The sequence below is a fragment of the Gallus gallus genome, chromosome 9 (assembly GCF_016699485.2).
Source record: "Gallus gallus isolate bGalGal1 chromosome 9, bGalGal1.mat.broiler.GRCg7b, whole genome shotgun sequence".
NCBI lineage: Eukaryota > Metazoa > Chordata > Aves > Galliformes > Phasianidae > Gallus > Gallus gallus.
The window spans coordinates 22,927,209-22,953,276 of NC_052540.1; the positions used below are offsets into that span (position 1 = coordinate 22,927,209).

Genomic DNA, 26,068 nt, shown 5'->3' on the forward strand with positions numbered 1-26,068 from the left:
GAGTTACATTGCCTGCTACTCTGCTACTCATTGTGTTGGAATACTACCTTCAAAATCCACTGTCATCACACACTGTTGGTTTAATGGACACTGTAGTGGGAGCCATGGCCACAGCAGCAGCAATGTGCAGCTCAGCAATGAGGTTAAGGAGAAGGAAGAAAAGCTGAGAGCTGAGCTGTATGGAAGTGCAGGTTTTCATTCTCCAGAATCGACGTGACAGGTACCACAGCGTCAGTCACACGTCCCTTCCTGTGCCTTTCTCAATGGTACTGAGTATTACGCAGCTGCTGTTTGCCTGACTTGGTCAAAATGTGATGAAACAACTGCCTGTCATGGTGCTTCAGTTCCAAACAAAAGGTGAAACTGCAGCTCAGGATGAGTACAATTAATAATGCATCATTAAATTTAAGCACGAGAACCCTGATGCATCCTAAGTACACCCCAACACACTCTTTGTATTTGCTCAGCTAAAACTTGCTACTTTTCCTGACAAAAAGGCTTCTGTAGTGCTAGGTCACTTGGTATTCAAGGTGCAGTTCTTCCCATGACAATTCTGACATCTGCAAATGGTTCCTAGAGAGCACATGGGCAGAACACAGCCCACCAGCACTGCGGGCACTGCCACCAGCACGGCGCCTTTGGGAAGAGGAGCTCTGGGCCATCCCAGCACTCACAAGCTTCTGCATATATGGCAAACTGCTCACACAGGACAGCTGAACTTTGGGGAAAGGATGAAGCAGCATGACTGCAGCACTAAGTAATTAGTATTTTTAGCACAGTAGAGTGATTTTGTTGTGCACTGTTAAGAATCTTTCAAGAAAGCAACTGCTCCAGTAAAAATACAAACATGTGAACTCAGCTAGCAACAAATATTTCTGTCCATTGCCGCTGTGTCCATGGTAACACTGGGGGCAGGAGAACAGCTCACCAAAGCTCAAATGTTACTACTGACCATATTCACTTGGGTAAGTGCATGCTTCATGCCCAGAGATCTGGGAGGTTCACACAAATCCTCTTCAATTCTGGTTTGTTCAGGGGCTGTTGTTCAAGCGACCAGATCAAGCTGATTGTTAAGTTTGCTTTAATTTTGGTTTCTGGGCCCATTTAGGACGTTTCAATTCCAACAGCTGGAAGAAGTTATAAATCCAAAGGCCCAAAGCTTTAATAAGATGCATTGTTATAAAAATCTGCATTATAATCTGGACAACAAGCCAATAAACAACGTAACAACACAGATAATTAACTTGTCATTGTTTTCCTAACTCAGACATTTACTTAGCTACCAACAGCCACAGAACAACAGCAGGCCCATGAGAAAAACACAGCTTAAGAAGTGAGAGGGCCCTGGTGTGAGGCCAGAGATGTAACAAGGGGCCTTCAAGGGAACATTCCAGCAGGGACTTCAATAAACACTGAATCTCAGAATCACAGCCACAGCATTAAGAGCTGGGGACAACTCTATTTATTTTTCTCCTCACCCATATAACAGTACTTTGACTTAAAGATACTTTCCTCCATTTTGGAATATTCACATTTTCTTCCCAGATTTTATATTCTACCTCATTCCTCATAACTTCTCATTAACATTAGGATTTGGAGTTTCACAGAAGAGCATCTCATAGGAATAGCTGGAATTTGGCTCAACTGGTCAACGCAAATTCAGAATCATCCTTCCAAAGAGTTTTCAGCCTCAGGAAGGTTTATCTTTCAAGTATTATTTAACAGCAACATCAGAGGATGCAAATTCCATTAGATTATTCTAAGTCTCCCCTCAAATCTAGTGATAAAAATTTAAGTGGGCACTGCTGGAAGCAGCTTCCTGTGAATCTCCCTCAAAGTAATTCCTAAAATTGTATAAACACTTTCACAAATTCTAACTAATTAGCACATGCTTAATCCACATTTCCTCCTGTTTCACACTGCAAACATACCAGGCCACTTCAAACCTCATTCCTTCTTTCCAATTAGCAAATGGATAAAAAATACACATGAATTCCGTGTATGTAATCAAGTCTGCCCTTCCCAAGGCAGGAAATGAAAGGGCTTTCATTTCCCTTGGCGTGAGGTACACACAGCAATCACAGTAACTGTACAAGACAACTACATGCTGGATGGTTTCTCTGCGCTGCAAGAGCCAAACACGAGGTTTTGTACTGGGGAAGCTCTTACCTCTTCTTCTTGGTGATAATGAGGACGTCATTGAAGAGGAAGAAATACACCTGCTGCCTGGAAGTCCTTTTAGAGAAAAGCCCCGTGTCCTCTACATACGCTGTTAACTCACCCCTCTTCACCAACCACCGTGAAGAAGAAACCAAAGGAAATGGCTGAAAAACAAGAAAATAACATTTGAATCTTTTCAAAGTAGCTTTTCCCCCCTCCTTTTTTAAGATCAGGTAACAGTCTTAAATATTTGGAAAAAACCCCACCTGAATAAACTGAAAGCGCAGGGATTAGGAGTACAAGTGTTGAAGTATCTTCATCACCCACACAGCCCAGAAGTAACAGCCTGCAAGCACTTGAAAATTCCCATATTCATAACCTAATTGCTCATCTGAGATAAAAATGACCAGACCTGACTGCTTGCACTTCAGGGTGCAACTGATGCCCTTAGAAGAGGAAAACTGCTTGTTTGGTGCTGGCAGCAGCTCATTCCTGCACACAGAGAACATGGAATGGACGGGACACAATTACAGCTGGCTGTCCCTGCCTGCTGGGCTGCCCGTGGCACTCAGCTCTTCACAGTGCAGAGGGCTCCTGCAGCAGGCACGGTACTTCTGGCCCTCGATAAGCCCAGCAGTGCAGCAGTTGTTTGGAACCATTACAAATCACTACAAATTAAAGAAGCCTTCAACTTTTAGTCTTGCCTCAGATTGATTTGTATCTCCATATATCAAGAAGAGCCCATAGTGACTGCTCACCTTGATTCAGCACTGCATGCAGACATCCACAGGAACAACACTTTTGCTATACTGCAGATGTACACCAGTGGTCTTTCATAACCTGCCATGATTTCAATGAGTAGTTTCCTCTCAGAAAGAGCAGTCAGGCACTGGCACAGACTGCCCTGGGAAGGCGTGCAGTGACCATCCTGGTGGTGTTTAAGGAAAGGGCAGATGTGGTACTTGGGGACATGGTTGGGGGCAGTACTGTGGTGTATGGGTGGTTGGACTGGATGACCTGAAGGAATCTTCTTCAACTTTGGTGATTCTACCATTCCATATTCTCCAATTTGAAAATGCAGGATTTGATTTAAACCCATACTTCCTAAGTACGTTTTTACCCAAGTCTCAATTTCTGTTAGTGAGTCAGAGTAAGACAATCTTATTGGAAATCGCTGTAATTTTGAGTTCAATAACTGACACTGTTGCTCATCTCACATCTGTAGGTAATATCAATCCAACTTTAATCAAGTGATAGTCCTTGGACAAGGTGATACAGACACCTCATTTAACCGTTACACAGCTTACGGAGGACCAATTTAGCTCAGTACTCTGATATGACAACTCAGAAGAGCTTCCAAATTCCATCACTGTAACTAAGTAATTTCTGAAGTTTATAAAAGATCATTTAGCTTAAAAAAAAAAAGAAAAGTCTGACACCGAATCAGAACTCTGCTGCTTCAGTACCTTTTGTAAGCAGGCAGCCCCACGTATTCACCCTTCCTGAAATGTAGCAGCAGCTCTCTGTGATGATAAGGAATGTGAAACACCAGACCACAGAGGTTACACCACCTCTCTATGGGGACTTTACAGATTCAAAAGGCTGGGCTATGTGGTCCTTAACAGAACTGACAGCAGTTTGGTTCTTGGACTCAAATGTACGTTTGCAGAAAATTCCTTTCCTGGCGCTAAACACAGGAAATAAGAAAAACCACATCTGAATCTTCATTAAAAACACAGAACCTACAGATGAGCCATGTGCAAAAGTGATGTAGGTTTATAACAGCTTCTCTGGTACTCCCGTGTAATGCTCTGCAGTCACACCGAAGAAAATAATAAGAATTACAAAATGCTGTATGAGAAAAGAACAGAAATAGTTTACCTGATTTATGACGGTTACAGAACAGGATCTATTCTGTTTTTTATTTTAAAGATTTCTGGAGTACGAACTAAAAAAGCCCTCTCATCTCTATCTCAAATGAGTTCATCAGATTTTCCTAGTCAACTGTATTCCAGAGGCATCTTGTGTTTACTTTAATACTAATAATCCCTTAATTACCAAAGGAGTACAATGTGTGTATCATCTCCTCTCTATGTAAAATGAGCCATCAGAACTTCAAATGCATTGTAACTTGGCCAAAGCAATCCGGCAAGCATTCCAGCTGGCACCTGCTCAAGCAGAAGAAGTCTAAACCACTAAGTGGCTGTATTTAAGAGGCACAGAGGGAAAAAAAAACTTGCATAAAGAATACAGAAAAAGAAAATAAAGTTCTATTATTGTCATGAAATCAGCGAGAGTTGCCAATCCCAGCATGCACACTGCAAGGATCACACAGGGCCTATTGCTCCTGCAAGGTCAGATCCATATCCTGATTCCCTGCCAACAGAAAAATCATGGGCATTCAGAATCTGCTAGGAACCTCTGCAGGTCAGAAAACTGGGAGGGAATGTGGGGAGCCAATCACCCAAAGCTGTCAAACTATTTAAAACTATTTTGGATTATCCAAACACCTGAGACTTATCCACCAGTGTTAGCAGATGCTGGATGTCACTTAGGAGATGTTTCCTTTATTCTTGTTAAGTAAACACTGTTCTGTTTTTAGTATGTAAATAGAAATACTTTGGACAATTTGAGAAATACCTTTTTGGAGACAGCATTTCCTCAGAGCAAGACTGACCACTTAAAAACATAAACCCATACTTCACATATGATGACAAAAACCAACCAACCAACCTTCTCTCAAAACTATACTCATTATGTAGTGGTATGAGACATTAATCACAGAAATGGTGTTTTAACAGTGAATATGAAAAAGAGTCAATGTACTTCAAGAAGTATTTTGTACGTACAACAAAACCTCACTAACTGTTATTAGTTCTGCTTATGGATTTCACTCTGCTGCAATCCGGATGTTCAAACAGTGTTAGGATTGTTTCCTGGTCTAACAGCCATCAGTTGCTGTACCCAACAGGTTGAACATCTCCTGGTCCAGCAGTGCCGTCAGAATGGACGCAGCAGCCGTCTGTGTGGTGCAGCAGTGAGCAGCAGGGCAGGCACAAGGACAGCTCACACAGCTGCTCTGCAGCATTAACTCACACCCTGACAGGAAGGGGGTGCTGAACTTCACCTCCCATTCTCAGAAAACACAATGTTGGGGTGCTAAAACTCAACCAATGAATTATTTATTTCAGCTGCAATAGATAAAGAGGAGATCCTTTCAGCTGCTGAACTGATGTGGAGAGCAAGTAACACTTCATTGAACAGGTATTAAAAAACCCTTTTTGCTGTGGCATATACTAACTCACTCTTAATAGAAAGATGTTTTTTTCCCCTCAGCTGCAGTTCGAAATCTATGCAAAATTTCAGACCTGTCAGTAGCTCATGGCAGAGTCCATCCACATGTAAGGAAATACATCAGAACTCATTCACACGCTGTCACACAGTGTGCTCGAGTGAGAAATGCAACTGCTTTGCCATGCAAAACCTCCCCCCAGAAATGCCTCCTTTTCTCAGATCAGTCAATTCATGTATGAGGTATACAGGTTCCATGACATGGCTGCCACTGCAGCAGAGAACTGTAACACTTCTCATACAGATCAGAAACGATGCCGTGCATTTTTCTGATATTCTTTATATGAGAGAAAAGAGAGAAAATTAACTCAAAATCCGACAGTCCTCGAGGAAACCAATGATGAGAAGGACAGAGGCAGAGCAGTGTATGGCACCATGCAGCACTTCTGACAAAACTGTCGTGCACATCTTTACAAACCACATACAACAGCGTAAATGGCATACCAGGTACTCCGCCAGGGACAGGCGTTCATCCACAGAGGTAAACCCAAAGTCTGGGCATTCATCCTTCAATAATTAATGCTACTTTATTCTTTAAAAAAAAAGTTATTATACTTTTCCTAAGAAGTCTCACCTCAAAATTTAACAGACCTTGCTAAAGGTGCAGCAGTCCTCCATTACTCTTCAAGTTTCCAGAGCTTCAGCTACCTTAACATATGAATTTGTCTTCCCATTGACTGAGAAGCTGCATCAGGATTACAGCCTGCCCTAATTTACTTTGTGCTGGCAATGAAGCTACCAAAACTTAACAGCAGTCAAAGCTCCCCCTATGCTAAATGATTTTGGTTCCTTGATTGAATCATACCTTGATTTTAAATTCCAGCTGGGAGTTAATTGTGTACATCATTTCTGTCCTTTCCATTTTTCGAGCACCTTCATTGCACAAACGCACCAACTGCAAAACAAGACATTTACTGAGCACATTTCGTGTCCTCACCATTTGTAATACCAATAACTCTTGTTCCTTTATACAACGCACTTCTGGGGAAGCATTTACAAAGGATCTGACATTCTCACATTCAGTGATGGTCACAATGCTTTCAAGATCAGACTGAATGCACCACAGAGTGGCCTGGTCAGAGCTGAGAGCTGGCTGAGCTCTGGTACTGGACTGGATGTGCTCCTGAGGCCCCTCCCAATCCACACTATTCCATGATACTGTAATGACTATTTCTTTTACTCACTGAACCAAATGAGTGCCCAGCCCCACAAAAACCATCCTTCCAGCCTGACAGTCCATGCTGCACACCGACACACCTACCACACGCATGCAACTCCTTCACAGAAGAAAGTCCCAATACAAATACTGCAGTGCCATCTTGTTAAGCTCAGGCAAACTGGTCTGTGGGTTGGCAACCCTGCCCACAGCGGGAGCACTGAAACCAGATGATCTTTAAGGTCCTTTTCAACCCAGGCCATTCTACGATTCTGTGAAACTACCCCAAGGAGGGTTTCACTGCAGCTGACATTTTGAACACAGTCTCAAAGCACCCACCATAGCCTGACTGAAGCCAGCACACGGGAGATTTGATTCTTGGCAAAAAAAGAAAAGCACAATTACAGGATGAGAGTAACTGACAGCAGCAGACACGCTTAACGTGCAATAAAAGCAGAAAGAAGGCTTAAGCATAGAGTTTTTCTGCACTACCAGGACATACCTTGCTAACTTCTTTCAGGGCTTGCTTGCAGTTCTCATATTTCGGTGAATCTTTAGGAGTTTTTTGACAAATAGTCTGAAAGAAAACCTCCATTACTTCAGAGAACTAAAAAGCACCGACTGTAACAAACAGGGAAATTTACATACACGTTAATGGTTATCAAAGAGCTGAAGTACCACATGTGAACTTAGGGATAAATGAGGTAAATGAGAGAACGCTGTGGACTTACGGATAAATGAAATAACACCAATTAATTGATTTTAATCCTAACAGTCTGTGTAACTTCTGGGCCAGGTTTCTCCTTTGTTTCAGCACCAATTCTACTGCAGGGCCTTTTTGATTGGACTTTTAAGTATTTAACTTTTGAGTGCACAACCAAATAAATGTTACTGCACTTCATGCTAAGCAGAGCTGTTGGTGCTTACAGCCCTGCACCTGGTACAAGCAGTGGGATCAACCAGGAATCAACCACAAAGGAGTGGTAACATTAATAGAACACAAAAAGGAAAAATAGAAAAACATCCTCACGTCCATCAGTAATGGAAGACGAGTAACTCTCTGCATGGGGAGAATGAGGAAGGAGATCATCGGTAAATTCCTGCAGTCTTCATGGGACTCAATGCGTGACAACGCCTCTTTAAATGCTGGATTTGTAGCTCTGGTGGGAAAAGGGAGGGGAACTTAACAGAATGATTTACCCAAGAACTGTGAAAATTGGCAGATTTCAAGAATAGGGGAAGTGCAGTTTGAAAGATTTGTATCACAGCCTTCAGCACTATTTACTTAGATATGCATGACCAGTATTGACATTTAGAGAGCTCATTTTCTCCCACAGGTGAATATGAGCGCAAACAAACTCACACGTAACACAGAAGCAAAGCACAGCTTTGGTAGACGTACAAACCTGTACTTATCAGCAAAAAGGTAATGTGCCACATGGCCACAAACTGGGCTGCATGATGCAGCCCGGCGTGTTTCCACCCTCAGTGACTTCAAAGGCACTTCAGTGTGAAGGAACACCAAGCATGTAAGGACGTGCTTTGCTGTGAGCCACAGGCCTTGCACCAGCACCACAGCCTTTGCCTCCTACTCTAAAGGGGGTGATTTCACAATCGTATTTTAAAATTAGCTCTTACAGCAACTTCTGAAGCGTTCGCTGCTGATAGACTTCATTAGTGCAGTATTTTACATAAGGATCAAAAGTTGAAGAAGTATGCTTTTCCACAATATCACTGATATCATCAATGAAGATGTTGTTCTGATGTCTCGCTTCAAGTTCTTTGAAGAACCTGTGAAAAAAGGAAAGAAATCACTCATTTCACACCAAAAATAGCAGACATCCTTGCAGTATTTTACGCTTCAACTGACACAACCCATGGCTTTTATAACCTAATGACAACTTGGATGGTTTGTGGAAGGGTGAGGTCAGCCCTCCTGGCACAGCAGCGTGGGAAGCCTTTCAGTGATGCCGTGGGGCGGTGGGTGTCAGCTGGCACAGCTCCCCAGAACCACTTCCCACACTGCAGCCAAAACCAAGGCGGCCCACACGGTCGGTCGGACGGGAATTTCCAGAAATGGGGTTGAAAAAGAAATGGAACGACTTCAAGCACAGCATTAAATCATCATTTCCTCCTGCAATGAGGGAAGCACAATACCAGAATAAGTTCAAGTAAATAAAGTGTAAACTGTTCAACTAATAACAAAGAGAGCTGAGTTGTACGTGACTACCTTGTCTCATGTGCTTCAGTCTGCCACCAGCCCCAAACACAGGATGGAAACAGAGAAAGAGGAAACAAACCAAAATCCCCTTCCCTGCTGCTCGTCCTCTGTTCCAAATCGGAGCCCCTTTGACCCCTGGGAGCTTTTCACTCCTTCCTGCCCTTGTAATTTTATCAGAAAACAAAAGCCTTCATTTCAACAATGCTCATTAGAAATATTTTGACCCTTTGGGGTATAAGGGCTCAAATGCATTGGTATTAGAGCTACTGCAGGTCATTGGAGCCATCTGACATCAGGGCAATGCAAAAAAAATCTAAAAGTTACTGAAAATCCCTCTGGTGCTTTTCCTGCCTGTAACTGTTACAGCCAGGTAACCTGCCAGGGCAAACCAGGTAACTACAGAACTGGCATGGAGCACTGCAGAGTAACACAAACATTGAAACACGTGGCCTGGTATCAAGCTAAAGCACTGGGAACTCCAGTTTTGTTCTGTTTTGGCCCATCATCCCATTTTCTCATTACTAATCACTGGCTCTTCAAAGCCTGTCACCCTGAGGCATCTCATTTCAGTGCCCCAGCGCTCTGCACAGCTTGTTTTACACACGTAAGAATGAGAGAGGAGGACAAGGAGAAGCCCGTTGTGCAGGTGTGTTAACAGAGGGTCACCGAAATGAACATACTTTGCTGTCTGACTGATGGTGGCCACGCTCCGAATGCAGCCACACAGCCAGACCGAGCACCCTGGGCTGGCTGCTTAGTCTGACAGCTCTGACACACACGGCAGCTCTAACCGGCTGATGGCACTTCATCAATACCAGGACTCTGCTCACAAATAGATGCAGCAGATCTACCACAGCTTACTGTTTTCTCCTCCCTTTTCCCCCCTGCGTGGTGCAGCAGTATCACTAATAGCATTGTCAATTTTGGAAGGCACAGTCCTCCAGACTCCTATACTCCAACCATCTCATTTCAAAGCATGAGGTATTGCAGGCTGTCACAGTGTCACCTATGAGCTCCTGCACAGACAGCAGTGCTGGCACGGCATGCCCAGCTGCAGTGAGCTCTGCCAGCAGAACAGCAGGCAGCTCTGAGCCGCTGACCACAACTGCAGAGGACCGGAATTCATTTCCACTCCTCTCAGACACACGGATGGCTGGGAGAGCTCCTCAGTGCCCTGCCAGCCCCATCTCCCTCAGGAAATAGAGCCAACTGAAGTTTGGCTCAGTCACCTTCCCAGCAGTCACAGCGCAACCAAAAAACATCACTTCTACTTAGAATTTTCAGACAGATTCTGTCCTGAGGATCAGTGCTGACTGACTCCGCCAATTTAACCGACTACAGATTAGCCGCACTGCTCTGTGACTGGCTTTTCTTAGTACCAGGAGGGCCTCAGAAGGCATTTATTTCCACAACTTTCCTGGTTAAAGTTAGCTCCACTGAAGTGAAAGTCAAAGAGCATCCTAACAGAGCAACTGCTTTCCTCTGCCCTGCGCTGTGTCAGAGAAACGTCCCAGCCAAAATACCCTGCAACCCTTCCTCTCCTAAAGGCTGTGTGCCAGACTCAGCAATACAGATGTCATTAATTTCCTGTTTGTTCCCTCTTCCATCCCGGGACGGAGGAACACTGCAGTACACAGCAGCACTGGGGCTGTCCCGGCCCCATGGCAAGTTTCCCCCTACAGTTTTGGAGCCTTGCATTAAGGTTCTTCCCTCTAAGCACATCATTAGTAACCCATCCATCACCATGTGGAACAACATCCCAGGATTTGCTCAGGCCATTTTCTTAAGCTAATTCTCCTTCAAAACTGGCACTGCTTTAATCTCTACCTGATACACACAACTTCCTGCAAAGCCTGCACTACGCCAGCTGAGCACAGCAGCGCCAGCACAATCCATGCTGCAGGACGCAGCAGTGCCTCCCTTAGCAGCACCAAGCTCCCATCCATCCCAGCACCAGTGCTCCTTAAAGGGAGGCACTGAACAAATCGACCAGGTAAAGGTGCTAACATCAGTTGTTTTGCTCAGTCTTTCTTTTCAACATTTGGTCTCCCTTCACCCCTAAATAAAGATAATAAGTGAGTTGGACTTGCATTTTTACCAGTGCTGTCTTATTACCTGGTTATGTCAAAATTAGGCTGCGCTGGATGAAAATTGTCATTGCCCATGAGCTTCTAACCAGGCAGGCCATAGAAGAGCTAGAAAACCAACTACCTTATATCAAAGCTATTATCCAGGAGCAAAAAGCATCCCCACCATCAAACCCACTTTGTACACGGAAATGAACTGTGATCTGCCCTGTTAATTATTTATTCATTTCAAGATACTATTATTGGTTAAATTTGTACCCATATTTCTGGCACAAGGGTTATAAAGCAGATTTAGCTTCACAGTGCTTTTGCTGCTGTCCAACCCCTACAATTCTGTGGTTCTGTCATCTTTTTGTGAAGATTACTGCCCACAGTAGTAAAGCTGTGCTCGTTTAACACCCTTGATTTGCTTCATGCCCAAATGAGTGAGCATGTCAAGCTAAGGCCTGGGAGCACAGAGGAGAGGGGCCAGGAGCTGGGCTGCCCTGCAGCAAGCAGTGTGGCAGGGGAAAGCCTGCCCTGCTGCCACAGCCCTGCATCAGTGATGTTATCCACCTGCTAGGAAAGCTTCCATGTCAGGGATTCACAGACCTGTGAAGACTGTATAGCTTTAAAATAGCACACTGACCCAATGATAGAGGAGAGGAGCCAAAGGAACACACATACCTCCTCCTGCTCTGACAAGTGTGCTAAACACAACCATTTCCAGGCAACGAACAATGTGAAGCCTTCCCAAAGCTGTGTGCTCCCCCTGCACACAGAGGGGCTGGCAGTGCTCAGTGCCTTCACGAGCAGCCTCTGCTCAGTCCCACCAGGACTGCCCACTGCTGCCCTCCTTGCAGCCTCACCATAAGGAAAGCACAGATTAAAATTCTGAATAACTGCTTGTATGGTAACTGTTGAGCCCTGTCCTGAACCACTGATTGAGCACCTGGGGAAAGGACCCCGTCAGCCCTGGGAGCACAGGCGAAGGCAACTCAGCTGGGGGACCAGAAGGGATGCAGCCTGGCTGCACCTCCCTCAGACCCCATTGAAGGGCGGACTGCCACTGGGGAAGGATCTCTTTCTGGATATTCCTCCTTTGTGGTGTTTCCCCTGTGATCCTAGGATCTTCTGATATGGGTGAGCAATCTTCTTCCCTTCCCTTGTAGCACCTTTCTATAGTGCTGGTCCTTCTATCATCACACCTTTGTTGTAACGCCTTTCCCATCATATTGATCTAATTGCTACACTGCTGAACATCCGTCAGCTTTACTATCAAAAATAGGCAGATGAATCCAGTTTTCCTCTTGTACACTTCCTTCAGTAACAATAAAGCTGAAAAGTGGTGCAAGGGCCGTAACCAGAACAAGCCCTGTGGGGCCCAGCACCAAAGCAGAGGGTTCATGCAGGTCAGAGCTTCAGCTGAACGGCACTGTAGGAGCAGCCACGCAGCCCCTCCTGCTAAGCAGCTGCTGGCTCCAGCTGCACGGCGTTAAACTGCAAGCACCACTGCTCTGCACAGCAACTGTCCTTAAACACAAACACATACATAACTCCCTGCACAGCTCAGGCTGCAGAAGAAGAGCCAGAGGCAGCAGGAATTCAGCTCGGAATGCTGCTGCTGGCAGCACTCTGTTAAACTGAGAATACATTCATACAACATAGCAACGGGTTTCAGCACAAATAAGTATTACAGCAGATGGGAGCCCCATGGCACAAAGCAAACACAAACCACCACCAAATGGAAGCCCCAGCACCAACCGTGCCGCTCCTGAAGCACAACCATGGCTGGAGGACTCCTCTGGCTGTGCTCGGTCACAGGGCCATCAGCTGCTGCATGCTTTAAATCCTGGCTCCAATCAGTGTTTCATCTCAGAATAAGGTACTTGGATTTGATGCCAAAACGATCCTTACCCACTGGCAGAGGGAAGATTTGGGGTTTGGGTGTTTCTTTCTTTCTTTCAATGAAAAGGAGCTGCAGTGTTAATGTTAAGAACAACCATTAACAGAGACTTAGGTAAAGAAATAAAGATTCTTAGGCTGAGAACCACAGCTGGGAAAAAAAGGAATTGTTATAATTTTACATACGCATACATGTATGTAAGTATATATGTGTGTGCAAACACTTCTAACCACCTAAAAAAGCATTCTCTCTCAACCTCTGTTCATCACCAGCTAAACTAGGGGAAACATGATTCTGTTCAGAATCACAGCTCAGAAATACGGTTCCCTGAACGGTGAAGTCCTACCTCTAATCCCAGCTCAAGCAAGGAAGCTAACTTCTTAAAGAATCACCAGCTCAGGAATCCGATTTCCAGTTGGGTGTTACTCCTCCAACTGCTGTCCTGCAGCACTGCACATCATCTGCAGACCAACAGGTCAGGTCAGCCCAGGGAGTTTTCTCAGCTGCTGAAAGAACTCTCCATACAAATCATCCCTCGACATCAGAGCTGAAGAGTTCAGCAGTTAGTGCTGATGTCCAAACAAACCACGAAGGAGGAGAGCTGATGAAACACCAAAATAAACTCACTGCCCCAGGTCATCAGTGCGATACAAACACCCGAACGTGTTCTGTCAGCACCTAAAATTTAGAGAAAGAAGTGGCATTTGGACTCACGGCTCTTCAGTGCGCTCTCTGGGCCCCCTGGAGTCTCCTGACAATTGAAAGTGGTCCCATCAGCAATAAAACAAACAAAAAAAAAGGCAGAAATCACAAAGAGTGGACTCAGCAGTGCTCCACACGTTGAGAACCGCAGCCTCACAGAGCGCAGTGATCAGCAGCGCCGGCTGCGGGTCAGTGCCTGCACCCACCTGCACACCGTACCTGGCAGCACACCGTCCCTGGGGGAGGGCTTTAATCCCTCGTTTGCCTTTCTCTGTACAAAGCACTACCGCTCAGGATTACTGAAAAGGGAGACATTTATCCACCTCGAAGCCTCCAGCACGAGCAGCCTTCCTCACAGGAGCAGAAAACTGCTCCCCAAACACACTGCAGTGCCACTGAGCCACCTGGGAACCATGCTTAGTGGTACAGCTTCCTTCACAGCTGGCTGTGGCAGCAACGGTGACAAATACAGGACCGAGTCTGGCAGGCCGTGTGGGAACACAGAATGGTACTGACTGTTACACCACTGCGACTGGGAAATGCAACTGGTCAGCTGCAGCCTCTGAACAGTCCACTTTCATTACAGCTCACCTGAACCACCTGGGGTCTTCTCACAGTCCTTCAATTGTTGTTGTTATTATTATTACTATTATTATTATAGTACTTGGCTTATTTTTTTTTTGCCCTTGACCTCCCAAATAAATTAAGTAACAAAACTCTGCATTCTCTAAAAGTAGTGCTTCTAATGGCTGTTAACTGACCCAATACAGACATGTCCTCAACCAAGACTGACACCAAGTTACCCCATGGAGAAAGATGAAGGTATGCCATATACATAAAGATACTGGAAAAAGATGAAGCATTAATCTAATTTATAGAAGAAGCAATTATGAAGAGCCTACCTGGATCTGAGGATATATTCACACATTAGAATTTAATTTAGATACTCAGATAAGATGCTGAGCTACCTCACAACCCACACAGTTTTCTCTACTGAAGTCAACACGCAGAGTCAACAGTCTGAATCTGTCCTGGTAAGCTCTGTGCCCTTCTCTGCTATTGCTAACCTCTGCATACCCATAAGCCTTTTGCTGCCCTAATGGCAGAGAGAGAAACACACCAAAGCTCTCCACCTGCCCTAAAGCTGTGGGTTTCACCTTCAGAGCAACTGTTGCTGAGATGTTTCCCTCACTGCTCCCAGCAGCTCCTCTTTCCCAGGAGCCCCTTCCTGGGAACTTGACCTCCCTGCACCGTGTGTTGAGGCTGGAGGGAGTTCTGACTGCTCAGACTGATTGCACAGCATTCTCTCCCTACACAAGCTTTTAGTTCCAAATAAGCTGAGCCACGGCACGCCCATCAGGTTACATCTCAGCATAACAGCTCTTGCTGACCCTGGATGCAACTCGTGTGATTTTGTGCCCTACCAGCTAGAAGCAATCACATTACATACACAGCAAATACAGCATTAAGGAGTTGGGATGTTTTAACAAACAAACGCCAAGGAAGCTGCATGCACAGCTCAGACCAACTCTTTGTTAGGAGCACCCAGTGACCTCCCAAAAGCAGAGACCATCTTTACTGCCTGCATTCATCTTCCAACAAAGGCAGTGTTGTTCAGTTACAACAGCCCTGTCATGCACAGGGGCCTCTCCTGGCATTCTGGAGAGCTCCCACTAAGCATGTTCCAAGTCAAAGTCACTACATATAGCTGCTAAGCAATTCTGACTGAAGATACCACTTCTATCCATCCACACTCTTCAGCCTCACTACACTCCTATCAGAGCTTTGGCTTGCTCAGACAACTGCACCCATGCACTCCCATTTCTTTTGTCTTTTTTAGAAAACTACAGACAGCTTAAACAGAGCACATCTAGTGGCACAGATGCCTGATTTTATTCCATTTTTGTAACAGGATGGGTTTTGCTCCTGTGGAAGACCTTGGAAACAGAGTGGCAGTGTGGAGGTGCTGAGAAAGAGGCCTTTTAAAGCTCCTTTGCATTATTTACACAAACGAGGTTCCAGCAAGCGAGCACATTTTGTTATAGTTTAACAGTATTGCATAACTCAGGAAACAAAATATGCTCTCGTTTAAGTTTAAAAAGGGGTTATGAATTCTGATTTCACTCCAAGTAGTACTAAATCAAGTTCTTAAGCCATTACACTTTCCAGACCAAACAGAATAAGAATATAATTTTAGGGCAGTGTGGGGTTTTCCATTCTTTTTTTCCCTCCATTCCCTCTGAGGACTACGAACCAAAAGGGTTTTAAAGAATTCCCCTACACATACACTGCTATCCCCACCTCTGCTTTAAACATTTTAACAGAAGTTCAGAAGTGGAATGATTTAATGGTTTTGAAGACTCACTCACTGAGCACAGGAAAAACAATCACAGCTTACCTATACTGCTACGTTCCACTGCTTCTTACAGAAGCAATTCAAAGCAGCAGCAAAGTCTCCAGGCTCATTACCCTTTGATTTCTATTAAGCTACCTAAAAAAGACAGCAGTTACCCTCTAACAGATGATGTTTCTGCAAACTCTAGCCAAAAATCAGCTCACGATACTCTACTCTTACAAGTCACATTGCAGACAAGCAGAAGTCTTTAAAAGTACTATTCCTAGAAAATATGGGCTTGGATAACCTGCACCTCTGACCACAGAGCTGCAGACAGCTCTCCTCCCTGCAGTGGCTGTGGGATCCAATAGCAGCCAGCTTCCATCAACAGACCTCGACTGCAGGAAAAGGAGACAAGCAAAAAGCAACAGGGAGATGATGGAACATAACTGAGCTAAGCCCAAATGTATGCCTACCTCACAGCTCCTACCACAGGTTTACACTTGACACAACACGAGAACCTCTAACATATATGCTCCATGGAATAAAATCCTATTACTGCACAAACTTCAGAAGATGTGAACTCAAATTTCTGCACAACTGATTAAAAATTCCACAGCACAGCTTTGGAGAAATGGAAGCCAAGAAAGGATGTCACCAAAGGACATCACCAGGGCTTAGAACATGGAACTTGAGAAGCTGTACGAAGGGAAACAAGGCTTGGTGAAAGAGAATTCAGAAAAGCATGACTTCTGCAAGAAGGACACAAAGGGGACAAAAGAAGAGGGACTAAAAGAAAGGTTCACTGTGGAAAAGGCTGATTCCAGAAACAGTCCTGCCTGGCAGAGCCCCCTCCCAGCCCATGCCCACATCAGAAACGAGGCAAACGTCCTGTGTTCCACGAGGAAAGCAACGGGCACCTTACAGTGTAGGAGACCAAACAACATCTTATCCTTCAGCTTCATTTCAAACTGGAAATAAGGTGCCAGAAAAGCAGCAGGCACAGTTCTATTTTCAGTTGCACAGGCAATAGTAATTCAACTTCTGGTGCTGCTATCAATCACAATAAGGCAACAAACAAGTTACCATTAAGCAAAACCTCATGCAACCAATTTTTGAAGAAGAATTTGAAGTATTCCTAACTCTGAAACACACTGTGAGCGCACACGTATGTGCACAGGCAGTACTAAGTGATTCTGACAGTAATTATCAGCAATAATATAACAGGCTTCACAGTATTTGCACCACAGAAGACCTGCCAGCACTTCCTCCTCAGCAGCTCTATGTGCACTGTACCCACCTTTCCATTACTGACTTTGTAGGAAAGAACTTTAAAAATAAACTTTAAAAAGAGAAGAAAAAGGCAGAGCAGATCCGAGCAGCCTCTGCTGCCAGGTGCTGGGGATGCACAGCGCTGCTCCCGGAGCCTGAGCTGTTTACATAGGAGATAGCAGAGCTGCACAGCGTGCTGCACATTGAGTACCAAGCAGAAAGTAAACACATTCAACTCATCTAGCACAACGCTGGCAAGAGTCAGCTCCTAAGGGCAAGTATTAAACTCTTGCTCAACTTTGAACAGTTTAATAGGGGCAAGGTAAGTTTAATGTGATAGACTGCACAATTAAATACGACTGCTCAATGTATCAAGATCCAGCTTAGGAACCATTCAGAAAGGAACAATGCTTATTCCTACTGAAACACACAACGTTCTTTCTGCCTGGTCTATAGATAAATTAATTCCAACTATTCCACAAAACATGAGCTCAAACACGCGAACAAAGTGAGACTGCCCAATTCATGTGTATGTTCACCACTATTTGTGTTTGTTCCAGCTTCATATCTGCATCGCAGTTTAGGAAGAGATGTTTAGCACTTTAAAGTCACCTCAGATTCAAGTAGGAAACTCAGTTTTATGTCATTAAAATGTAACCGGACATCTCTAGTTCAGCCTACCTGCAAGCTCTCCTTGCTAAACCCGTGCAGTCAGAAAAGTGAACAGGTGTTAAACTTCAAGAGCAGAGAATTCCAGCAAGAAAAGATTTGATTTTCTGAACAAGAGCAAGGTGTCTCTCAGGACAAAGGGGTAGGTGAGACACAGCCTGCAAATACTACCACATATCATGAACAGTACCGACCAAAGCTCTCATATCCAAGGTGCTGCTTGCCAGGTGCAGCAGGAAAATACAATCCAAACCAGCAGAGCCTTGGTTGCATCACAAACACAAATCTGTAGTTGGTAAAATCAAAACCGTAGCTCTTGCATCGTGCTAAGGCAAATCCTTGGCACTGCAGGCTACACTCCTGGTGCAGGGAGAACCAAAGTCCATTCTAATTCAATTGCTATTTTACAACAGGTGCCACATTTGACTGCACATTCTTATATGCTAGGCCTCCACTTTCCACAAAAGCTTCACCCTTGTGGCTGTTGCTCCATTCTGTGGTAACAGAGAAGACACTATTTTGTATGCTACGTTTCATTTCTTGCTTGAAAGACATTTTGATTACAGGCAGTCACCCTCAGGTACAATCAAAAGCAGTTCTTGCATTTGCACACTTACTTTTTACTTGCTTCATAAACATCTGCAATATTGGAGAAGAGGTGGTGGCTCTCCGTTTTGGTCATCGTGAGGCTCAGCTCCCGGGAATTTTTAAACATGCGGATCAGAATCTCCAAGCTCAGCAAGTAAGAATGCTCAGAAGATATCACTTCAAATATGGCCTGCGAAGTGGAGGGGAGAAAGAGAAGGGTTACTACTGTGGAGGCTGGGTCCTTTCTGTCGGTGGAGGGAAGCAAAGAGAAGGCATTGGATGTGAGCTAAAAACGGCAGTGCAAGTTTCCATTTCCATGAGATCTGTACCATTCACCCTTGGAAATCAGTGATTTCACACTGGGACAAAAAGCCATATTAAGACTTTTAAATACAACTGCAAATGGTGTTTGAAGGCAAAAACTCCCCACCAACGGTGATCACTCCCTGTTCATACGTAGAGGAGGCTTTTCTGCTTGTAATTTAAAAACACATGCCTGCTTCTGTGGTCTGACTGGAAACTTACAATCAGTAACACAACTGTTCACCAGCCAGACTCAGCTGCTGCCTTCTTTAAAGAGAAACTGGTAAGTTACTTGCTTAGAAGCATTCTTGGCTAACAGCTCTGATTACCCAAGAATCTGCAGATAGCAAAACCATTTGCAAAATGCAGGGTTTAGACATGTACCAACACTGATACCTTGGCCACTTTCAAAACACACACTGAGGAGCTGCGATGCCTGCAGCAGGGCCAAGCCCAGGGCTGGGCAGGCAGGAACACAGCAGCCTGTCCCTTCTGCCATCAGCTACCAGATCCCAGGCACTGGGACCACATAGAGCCTCCCACAGACAGCCCGCCGTGTGCTGCCACCCCACTGCTCAGAGGACACAGCCACGTGCCCTCCCCTGCTGGCTGCACTCACAGCAAACCTCCATGGACTCTTGGACTTGGAAATCCTCATCCCACCGGACATGTCCATCTCTGACAGGGAAACCTGTCCAGCTTTTAGACATCTTTTACCCCTCCAGGTCTTACAAGCTGTCAGTCTACTACAGTTTTTATACACATATGCACTATGGAAAAATCATGAAAAAATTTCCAAGAACACTCCTGCCACAAGCTTCACCAAATGGCATTTGTCACCAGCATGACCCCCCGTGCAAAGCTAACACGGGATAATGCTATCAGCAGAGCTAACACAGTTTTGTGTTAAAGTCAGTGATCATACTTGCATGTATCACTTCATTAGTTATTTGCAATTAACTTCTCCAAGCATCCTTAAATGACAAGGGAGAGCCCAACTTCAAACATAATACTGCAGACCCAAGTAGTTAGAAAGGACGATGACCATGGCTCCATGAACAGAGAGAGAGAGAGAGAAAGAGAGAGAGAAAGAGAAACATCTGTGAGTGACAGCCTGCAGAAGGTGCTCACTTAGGTGGTCTGACACGTGCTCTAGAGAGGCTCTGCTCTTCCATGATCAGATATGAAGCCAAGAGAGACTACAGGCATGCTGAAGGCAGCCTTGCTGAAAAATCCCAGCCTGCAGCTGAGGCAAACACTGCTGGATAAGAACAAAACTAAACAACTCCACTGGGGCCATTCTCTCTTAAGAGTCTGTAAGAGTTTAAGTCTAGAGAATTCTGGTTACTGAGGTAAGCTTCTGATCAAATACAGCTTCTCCTGGATAACCTGACATTCAGTGTTCCCACACTGTACCTTCAAAATGCTTCCTACCCTTCTAAAAAGTCTTCTTCAAAAGAAGCAGCTGTTTTATCTCAAGCCCTTAAGGGTGATCAGGTTGGGCTCAGCCTTTAAGATTCATCAGCGTCACAGAAAACCTACAGGACACTGCCCACACGAGGAAGGCAGCCCAGCCAACAGTGCTCAGCAGCATCACTCCATCCTCCTGCCTGCCTCAACGGCTGCTGGAATGCAGGCAGAGATGCAGCAGCAGGGAGGTAATAGCTGCAGCACCCTACATTATTCATGAGAGCACACACTGCTGTGCAGGAATAGATGCAAAGGTGATGCTTACAATAATGTGAAATTGCCCACCAAGCGCACTTAGCCTCAGCACCCGGGAGAACACAGCTGTACAGCCAGCCTGGCAGCAGCAGTGCCAGCTCACAGGGCTGACCATGGGCAGAAAGGAGCCTGAGAAGGGCACTGGGGCCTTTGCCCACCATTACATTTCCAATCTTCACTCTCTCAAACCAAAAAAATATGGTTTTCTGCAGTGACAACATACTGTGATGGCAAAAATAATGTGACCAGACTCTAAAAAGCAAACTGAAGAAATAAAATAACTGATAAAAGGTAATTTTAAAGAAATAACATGACTTGACGGTACAACTACTTTTAAAAATATTCCTTAGCTTCGCTCTGAAAAGACACCCCTCTAATGTCCAAATAAAAACCCTCAAGCTCAAACTACTTGGTAACATTCTAAGACTTTGTATTTAAAAGACAGCTGAAGAACTTGCTGTCTTTGAGGGGATGCAGACATGGCTCCAGGACGTACAGACCACAGGCTCCTGAAGGACATGAGGACCAAAATGAAGGCCCTGTGATTTGGGGCTTCTGAGCAGGAGGGGACAGAAGAGCAGAACACACAGCCTGAACTGCTCACAGCCCAAAAAAGCAAAAGAAGACATCCAAGGTAATGCAGGATTATTAAAAACAAACAAAATCTCTATGGTCCACATCATGCATATGCCATAGGAGACATTTCAGTATCTGTGTATGAACACCACAGCTGCAGGTCACTGCTGCACCAGGGTGCGAGGCTTGCAGCACACACCTGTGGGCACCATGGGGAGCCCCACTCAGATCTCACCCTGCTATGCTCACCGAGGAGTCCTGAGGTGAAATGAAGATTGTGGAGCAAATGACCACAGCAGGTAATTCTGCAGTGCTGCTATTCCAAAAACAAAACAACAACAAAAAAAACACCCCAAAACAAACCAAAAGAAGACAGAACATCACTTTTTGGTTTTTTTTTCTGTTGAAGGACATACCTCAAGAACCGCAGGGATATAATAGCTGGCTAGGTCAGGCTATTCTTTTCAACACCTCTCATTCTTTCTGACATAGCCCCTGTAAGTAAGGAGAGAGGGGAAAGCAGATAAAGAGAATAAAAAGATCAAAAAAGGAGAGAGACAGAGGGACAGAGATAGAAAGGGACAGAGAAAAGAGAACTGCATCAGTGACTGCTGCTGCTTCCTCTCCTGCTGACAGCATAGACGCTCCCAGTCTATTTCAGTGCAAAAGGAAACGCATTAGGAGTGGTGGGGCACAGAGCTCCCGTTCAGAATGGTTCACGAGGTGAGTTACAGCTGAAGGGCAATGCAAGAAGTTGCCCTGTGTGCTACCTCCCACCTCTGCGAACACGAGGTTAATGTTACACATTTGTTGCGCCCAGTGAGCAGCACCAAGCAGGTGCTCTACTGCAGGGAGCACACCGCATGCAGCACAGCTCTGATCCGGGGAGAGAGCAGGCCTCCCCAGGGCAGGGAGCAGTGTGCTCAGCTCCTCTCCTTCAGAACCAACACAGAGCATCAAACCAGACACACAGTGCAGCCCTGAGACATCAACATAGAAGAACATTTTTCTTTAAAGAGTACCTCTTGTCTCTTCCTTTCTTCCTGGCTGATCGTTTCTGATAAGCCATTCTTTTTCACCTAAAACAAACAAACAAAAAAAAAGCAATTAATTCATTAATGTATTTTGTAGAACAAAGAGGTCTGAAGACAACAAAAATCAAATATGCAGAACTATTTGAACACTGCGCTAAGAAACAATTTAAGCAATGCACTAAAATTCATGCATACTTAATTCTACTTGAGATGGACAACAATGAACCATCAGAAATAAACGTATAAGAGACAATGTAATATTTGATATCTCCAAAGAATAAAAAGAAGTAATTAAAAACCACCACAGCACTCCCATGGAAGGACTCCAGCACAACTGCTCATAGCTCAGTGCTGTCCCTGCACAGCCCTCCTGGGCTTCACACACACACACGCACACACACGCACACACACACGCACACACACACGAGAACTCTTTTCTCCTCTCCAGTACATTTGTCAGTTGGGATACCTAACATCATTTGCATTTTCTGCACTGGTCTGCAACACATTAGTATCTTAATTTGTGAAACACACCTGGAGGTCTTTTAGACAGGTACCAGTTGGTCAAAACTTCTTCTGGAGGAATCTTTTCCTTAGAAAGACCTGCAAAGTGCTCAGTAAGTGCCTCATGATGCTACCACCCCCAGCCCTATGATGTCAAACTTCTTCAGTGAGAAGTATTTCTCCTCCCTCCATGTCCTACAGCCAGACCAGCCACGTGGAGCCGACCCCATCGCAGCTCCACAGCTGGGAGCCACACACTCCACTACCAAACCCACACCACACCTCTCAAGTTGATTCTTTCCCAGTGTGAACCACGTGCCAGGAGAACACTGAGCAACCCAGGAGGCCGCAGCACAAGGAGGGGCTGGCTCCGTGCACCTCCTAGAGGACCCCCAGCAGCAGGGCACAGGCACTGCGCTCTGCAGAGCAGCAGCTGTGTCAGGACAGGACCTCAGCTGCTCCTGAGACACTCCACTGGTGCACCTCCATCCTCTCACTTTCCTCCAGTTTTCTCCAAAAGCTCCTAATGGACCACCAGCAGCAGCCTGTTCTCCACTTGCTCTCCTGCACAGCAGCCCCCACAAAGCCGGGCAGCAGGCTCAGCAGGACGGCAGCACAGTAATGGTACTTCACTGCAGCAGACTGCTTGGCATTTCACATGACAAAGAAAATAGAAATACTCCATTTGTGCATTTGAGTAACTGCTCTTCTCTGAACACATCACCATAAGCATACACTTCAAGCACCACGTAAGAACCAGTCAGCTGCCTTCCTACTGAAGTACCTCTCCATCAACAACCGGAAAGCTTAGAAGTGCTCACTAGGAAACAAAATGACCATTTTTTGGATGTCATGGAGGGCTTTTCTAAAAATATGCTGACACAGGAAATACCTATGAAGATATCCAAGAGATTACACTGCTTCCTGTTAATGGAGCAACTGTACATTTCCAGCGAGGACAATGCAGCAACCACTAACCTCACGTTCCAGAAACGTAAGCTGTGTTTTGTGACTGCTGCTTTGGCAAACATGGGTTTGCACATACCAAAGAGCACATACAAATCAGCTGTAGAAGCAAACAGCTCAAGCTCCTAATTAATCAATGGCAAAGCTTCCAAAAAGAAAGAGGTGCAAATATGGAGACCAATTCTGTTATGCTCAGTGAAAAAAACACCACTCCTATTTTTGAGGTGCCCAAAATGTTTTAGCTTAAAGATTCTAAAAACCACGTTTGTGGTGCTATGCCATCCACGAGGGTAATATAGGCTAAGACAGTAACAAGAAAGCTACAAGGGACACCACCACTGCCAGCACTGTTGTGCCCCCCAGGACTGCAGAGCTTCCTGCCCACAGCTCAGCTGTGAGGGAGCACACCAGACAGAGGGAGGAATGGAGAAGGACGAGGGGTTAATCCCACACTCAGGTACGGGACGCTCCTCTAAAGAAACAGCTACACAGGGGAAAGAACTCACATGAAATGTTTCTTTGAGAAATGGTGGCTACACCATAAACCAAAATGGACAAGCCTTCTGATTCTGAAAAAAGAGCTAACGCAGACATCAGCCCTGAGGCAGGCAGCTGCTGTTTGACACCAGAGGGAAGAGGCAGCAATGGAAGGTCACGGTGAGGGTGGCTCAGAGAAGCAACGTGCTTAATGAACGAGAGAGAAAAATCACAACAGTGCTGGTCCCACAGCAGTCTAAAAAGATGAGAAAACAAACACAAGATGACAAGGTGAATATAGACAGGAATCAGGGCAGCACTGACAGCAGTAAGGAAAAGCAAACGTGCACTGTATTCTCCAGGCTCAGAGGACCTGCAAAGACAGATGCTGCAGTTCCCAGCCTACCAGGAGATGCAGTCAGAGACGGGCGCAGGCGGCCCATGGAGGTGAGGGCTGTTTGGAACCCCCTGGGCAGTGCACACCAGCAGAGCCACCTCGGGCCGTGCCCTCCTGCCTGATGGATCTGCAGCTCCTTGCACACCCAGCACCACGTTGGTATCATCCAGCACAGCTGAACGCTGCACTTGTTGGCAGTCACACATTTCACAGGACACACCAGATAGTACCACTGGTATGATTGCTATGAGTTTAAAAAAAACATTTAAAGATGCTTTTGGAATGTCTTTGAGAAAAAATATTTATTCTCTTCAAATTGGAACTTTAAATTAACAGAGGAAGGCTGGAAAGAATAGGGAGCAGATAAGCTGGCTCAAAGTGGCACAGGAACCTGAAGAGGAAGAGGGCTCAAAGGAGGAGTTTGAAAGGAGCTGCACTTAAATCCCATCCCACTTCAGGGGCTTCAAAAGCTCTTTGAAAAGTCTCTCTCACTGCCATGTGTGTATACGTACTGCAAGAAGACAGAAGCACTTCTTTATTACACTCTAAACGCTTTAACAACTCAGTACATGAAGGTTTCACCTCCAGAAGGAGACCACCATCAGCTGTCAGGGCTGCATGACCAGAGACACCCCGCAGAGATGACAGATTTGCTCTGTGGTCTTTCCCCTCATCTCCCAGCACAGTCACTGCTAACAAGGGCCACACACGTCCTACACCCCGCCTTTCCTAACGCACGTTGAAACCCAATGCTTCAGCATTTCCCAGCTGACTTCCTGCTACAGTTCAACACTTACTCTTTTCCATACTAAATGACAACGCATACTTTTCCAGAGAGCTGTAAACAGAGGCACCACGAGACTCACAGGTTCCCACCCTTGATTTTCACACAGCACCTCTTCCCATTGATTTCCCATTTCAAGCCTTGTAAATCAAGTACAGACACGGAACAAGTTTGCCATCTTAGAAATGGTGAAGAACGAGTTTGGTTTATGTAACTGTAAGCACAACACACCGCTGGTTCTTACTGAGACAATTCTACTTTGGTCTCAAGACAAATTAGCATTTTTGCAATCATTATTACTGAGTATCATTCCTTCTGAAATACCTCAGCTGTCGAGCACTTAACTGCTAGTTTGCCTAGAAGGCAAAAGAAAACCAATCTGTCCTCATTAGAAGCAATGCTTTTGCAGTATTAAGCAAAATGAACTACATTTTAAGTACTCAATCTGTTGAAAGAAAATTCAAAGCAGACCTTTTTGAAACCACATTGTCTTGGCTTCTTTATAGTTAACGACTCAGAGAGGTATTCACATTTCAACACCTTGAACCACAAGGTCGCCAGCACCTGTAAGACAGCTCTTCTAAAAAGGCACTCTGAACAGACTGAGAAAATCTTACTCAGCATTAATAGTTATTATGGTAAACACAGCCAGTGGTCCCAATGGTCAAATACTCTGTCATAGTGTGGTGCGATAGCAATCTTTCCCTGTGTCATATATAAAGATGAGGGTCTAAAAGTTAGAAAAAGGAAAATGGCACTTAATTTTATGGATAACCCCCAGAAGTCACAGAAAAATCAAAAGATGAAAGTAACAACAAAACACCAGCATTCTGTTCTCTCCTTGGTCTCAGAATTGTGCATAGTGGGACAGCTACA

General features: G+C 45.1%; 1 protein-coding gene across 1 annotated transcript in view; it reads right to left on the bottom strand.

Moving 5' to 3' along the window:
- Positions 1–26,068, bottom strand: part of ARHGEF26 (Rho guanine nucleotide exchange factor 26) — a 42,338-nt gene that overhangs the window by 11,186 nt on the left and 5,084 nt on the right. Inside the window, exons 4-10 of the mRNA XM_426718.8 lie at positions 22,053–22,109; positions 18,456–18,616; positions 8,306–8,458; positions 7,698–7,827; positions 7,170–7,244; positions 6,317–6,406; positions 2,170–2,324 (exon numbers count right to left, since the gene is read on the bottom strand). Of these exons, the coding sequence (XP_426718.6) occupies positions 2,170–2,324; positions 6,317–6,406; positions 7,170–7,244; positions 7,698–7,827; positions 8,306–8,458; positions 18,456–18,616; positions 22,053–22,109 (821 nt within the window). The remainder of the gene's footprint in view (positions 1–2,169; positions 2,325–6,316; positions 6,407–7,169; positions 7,245–7,697; positions 7,828–8,305; positions 8,459–18,455; positions 18,617–22,052; positions 22,110–26,068) is intronic.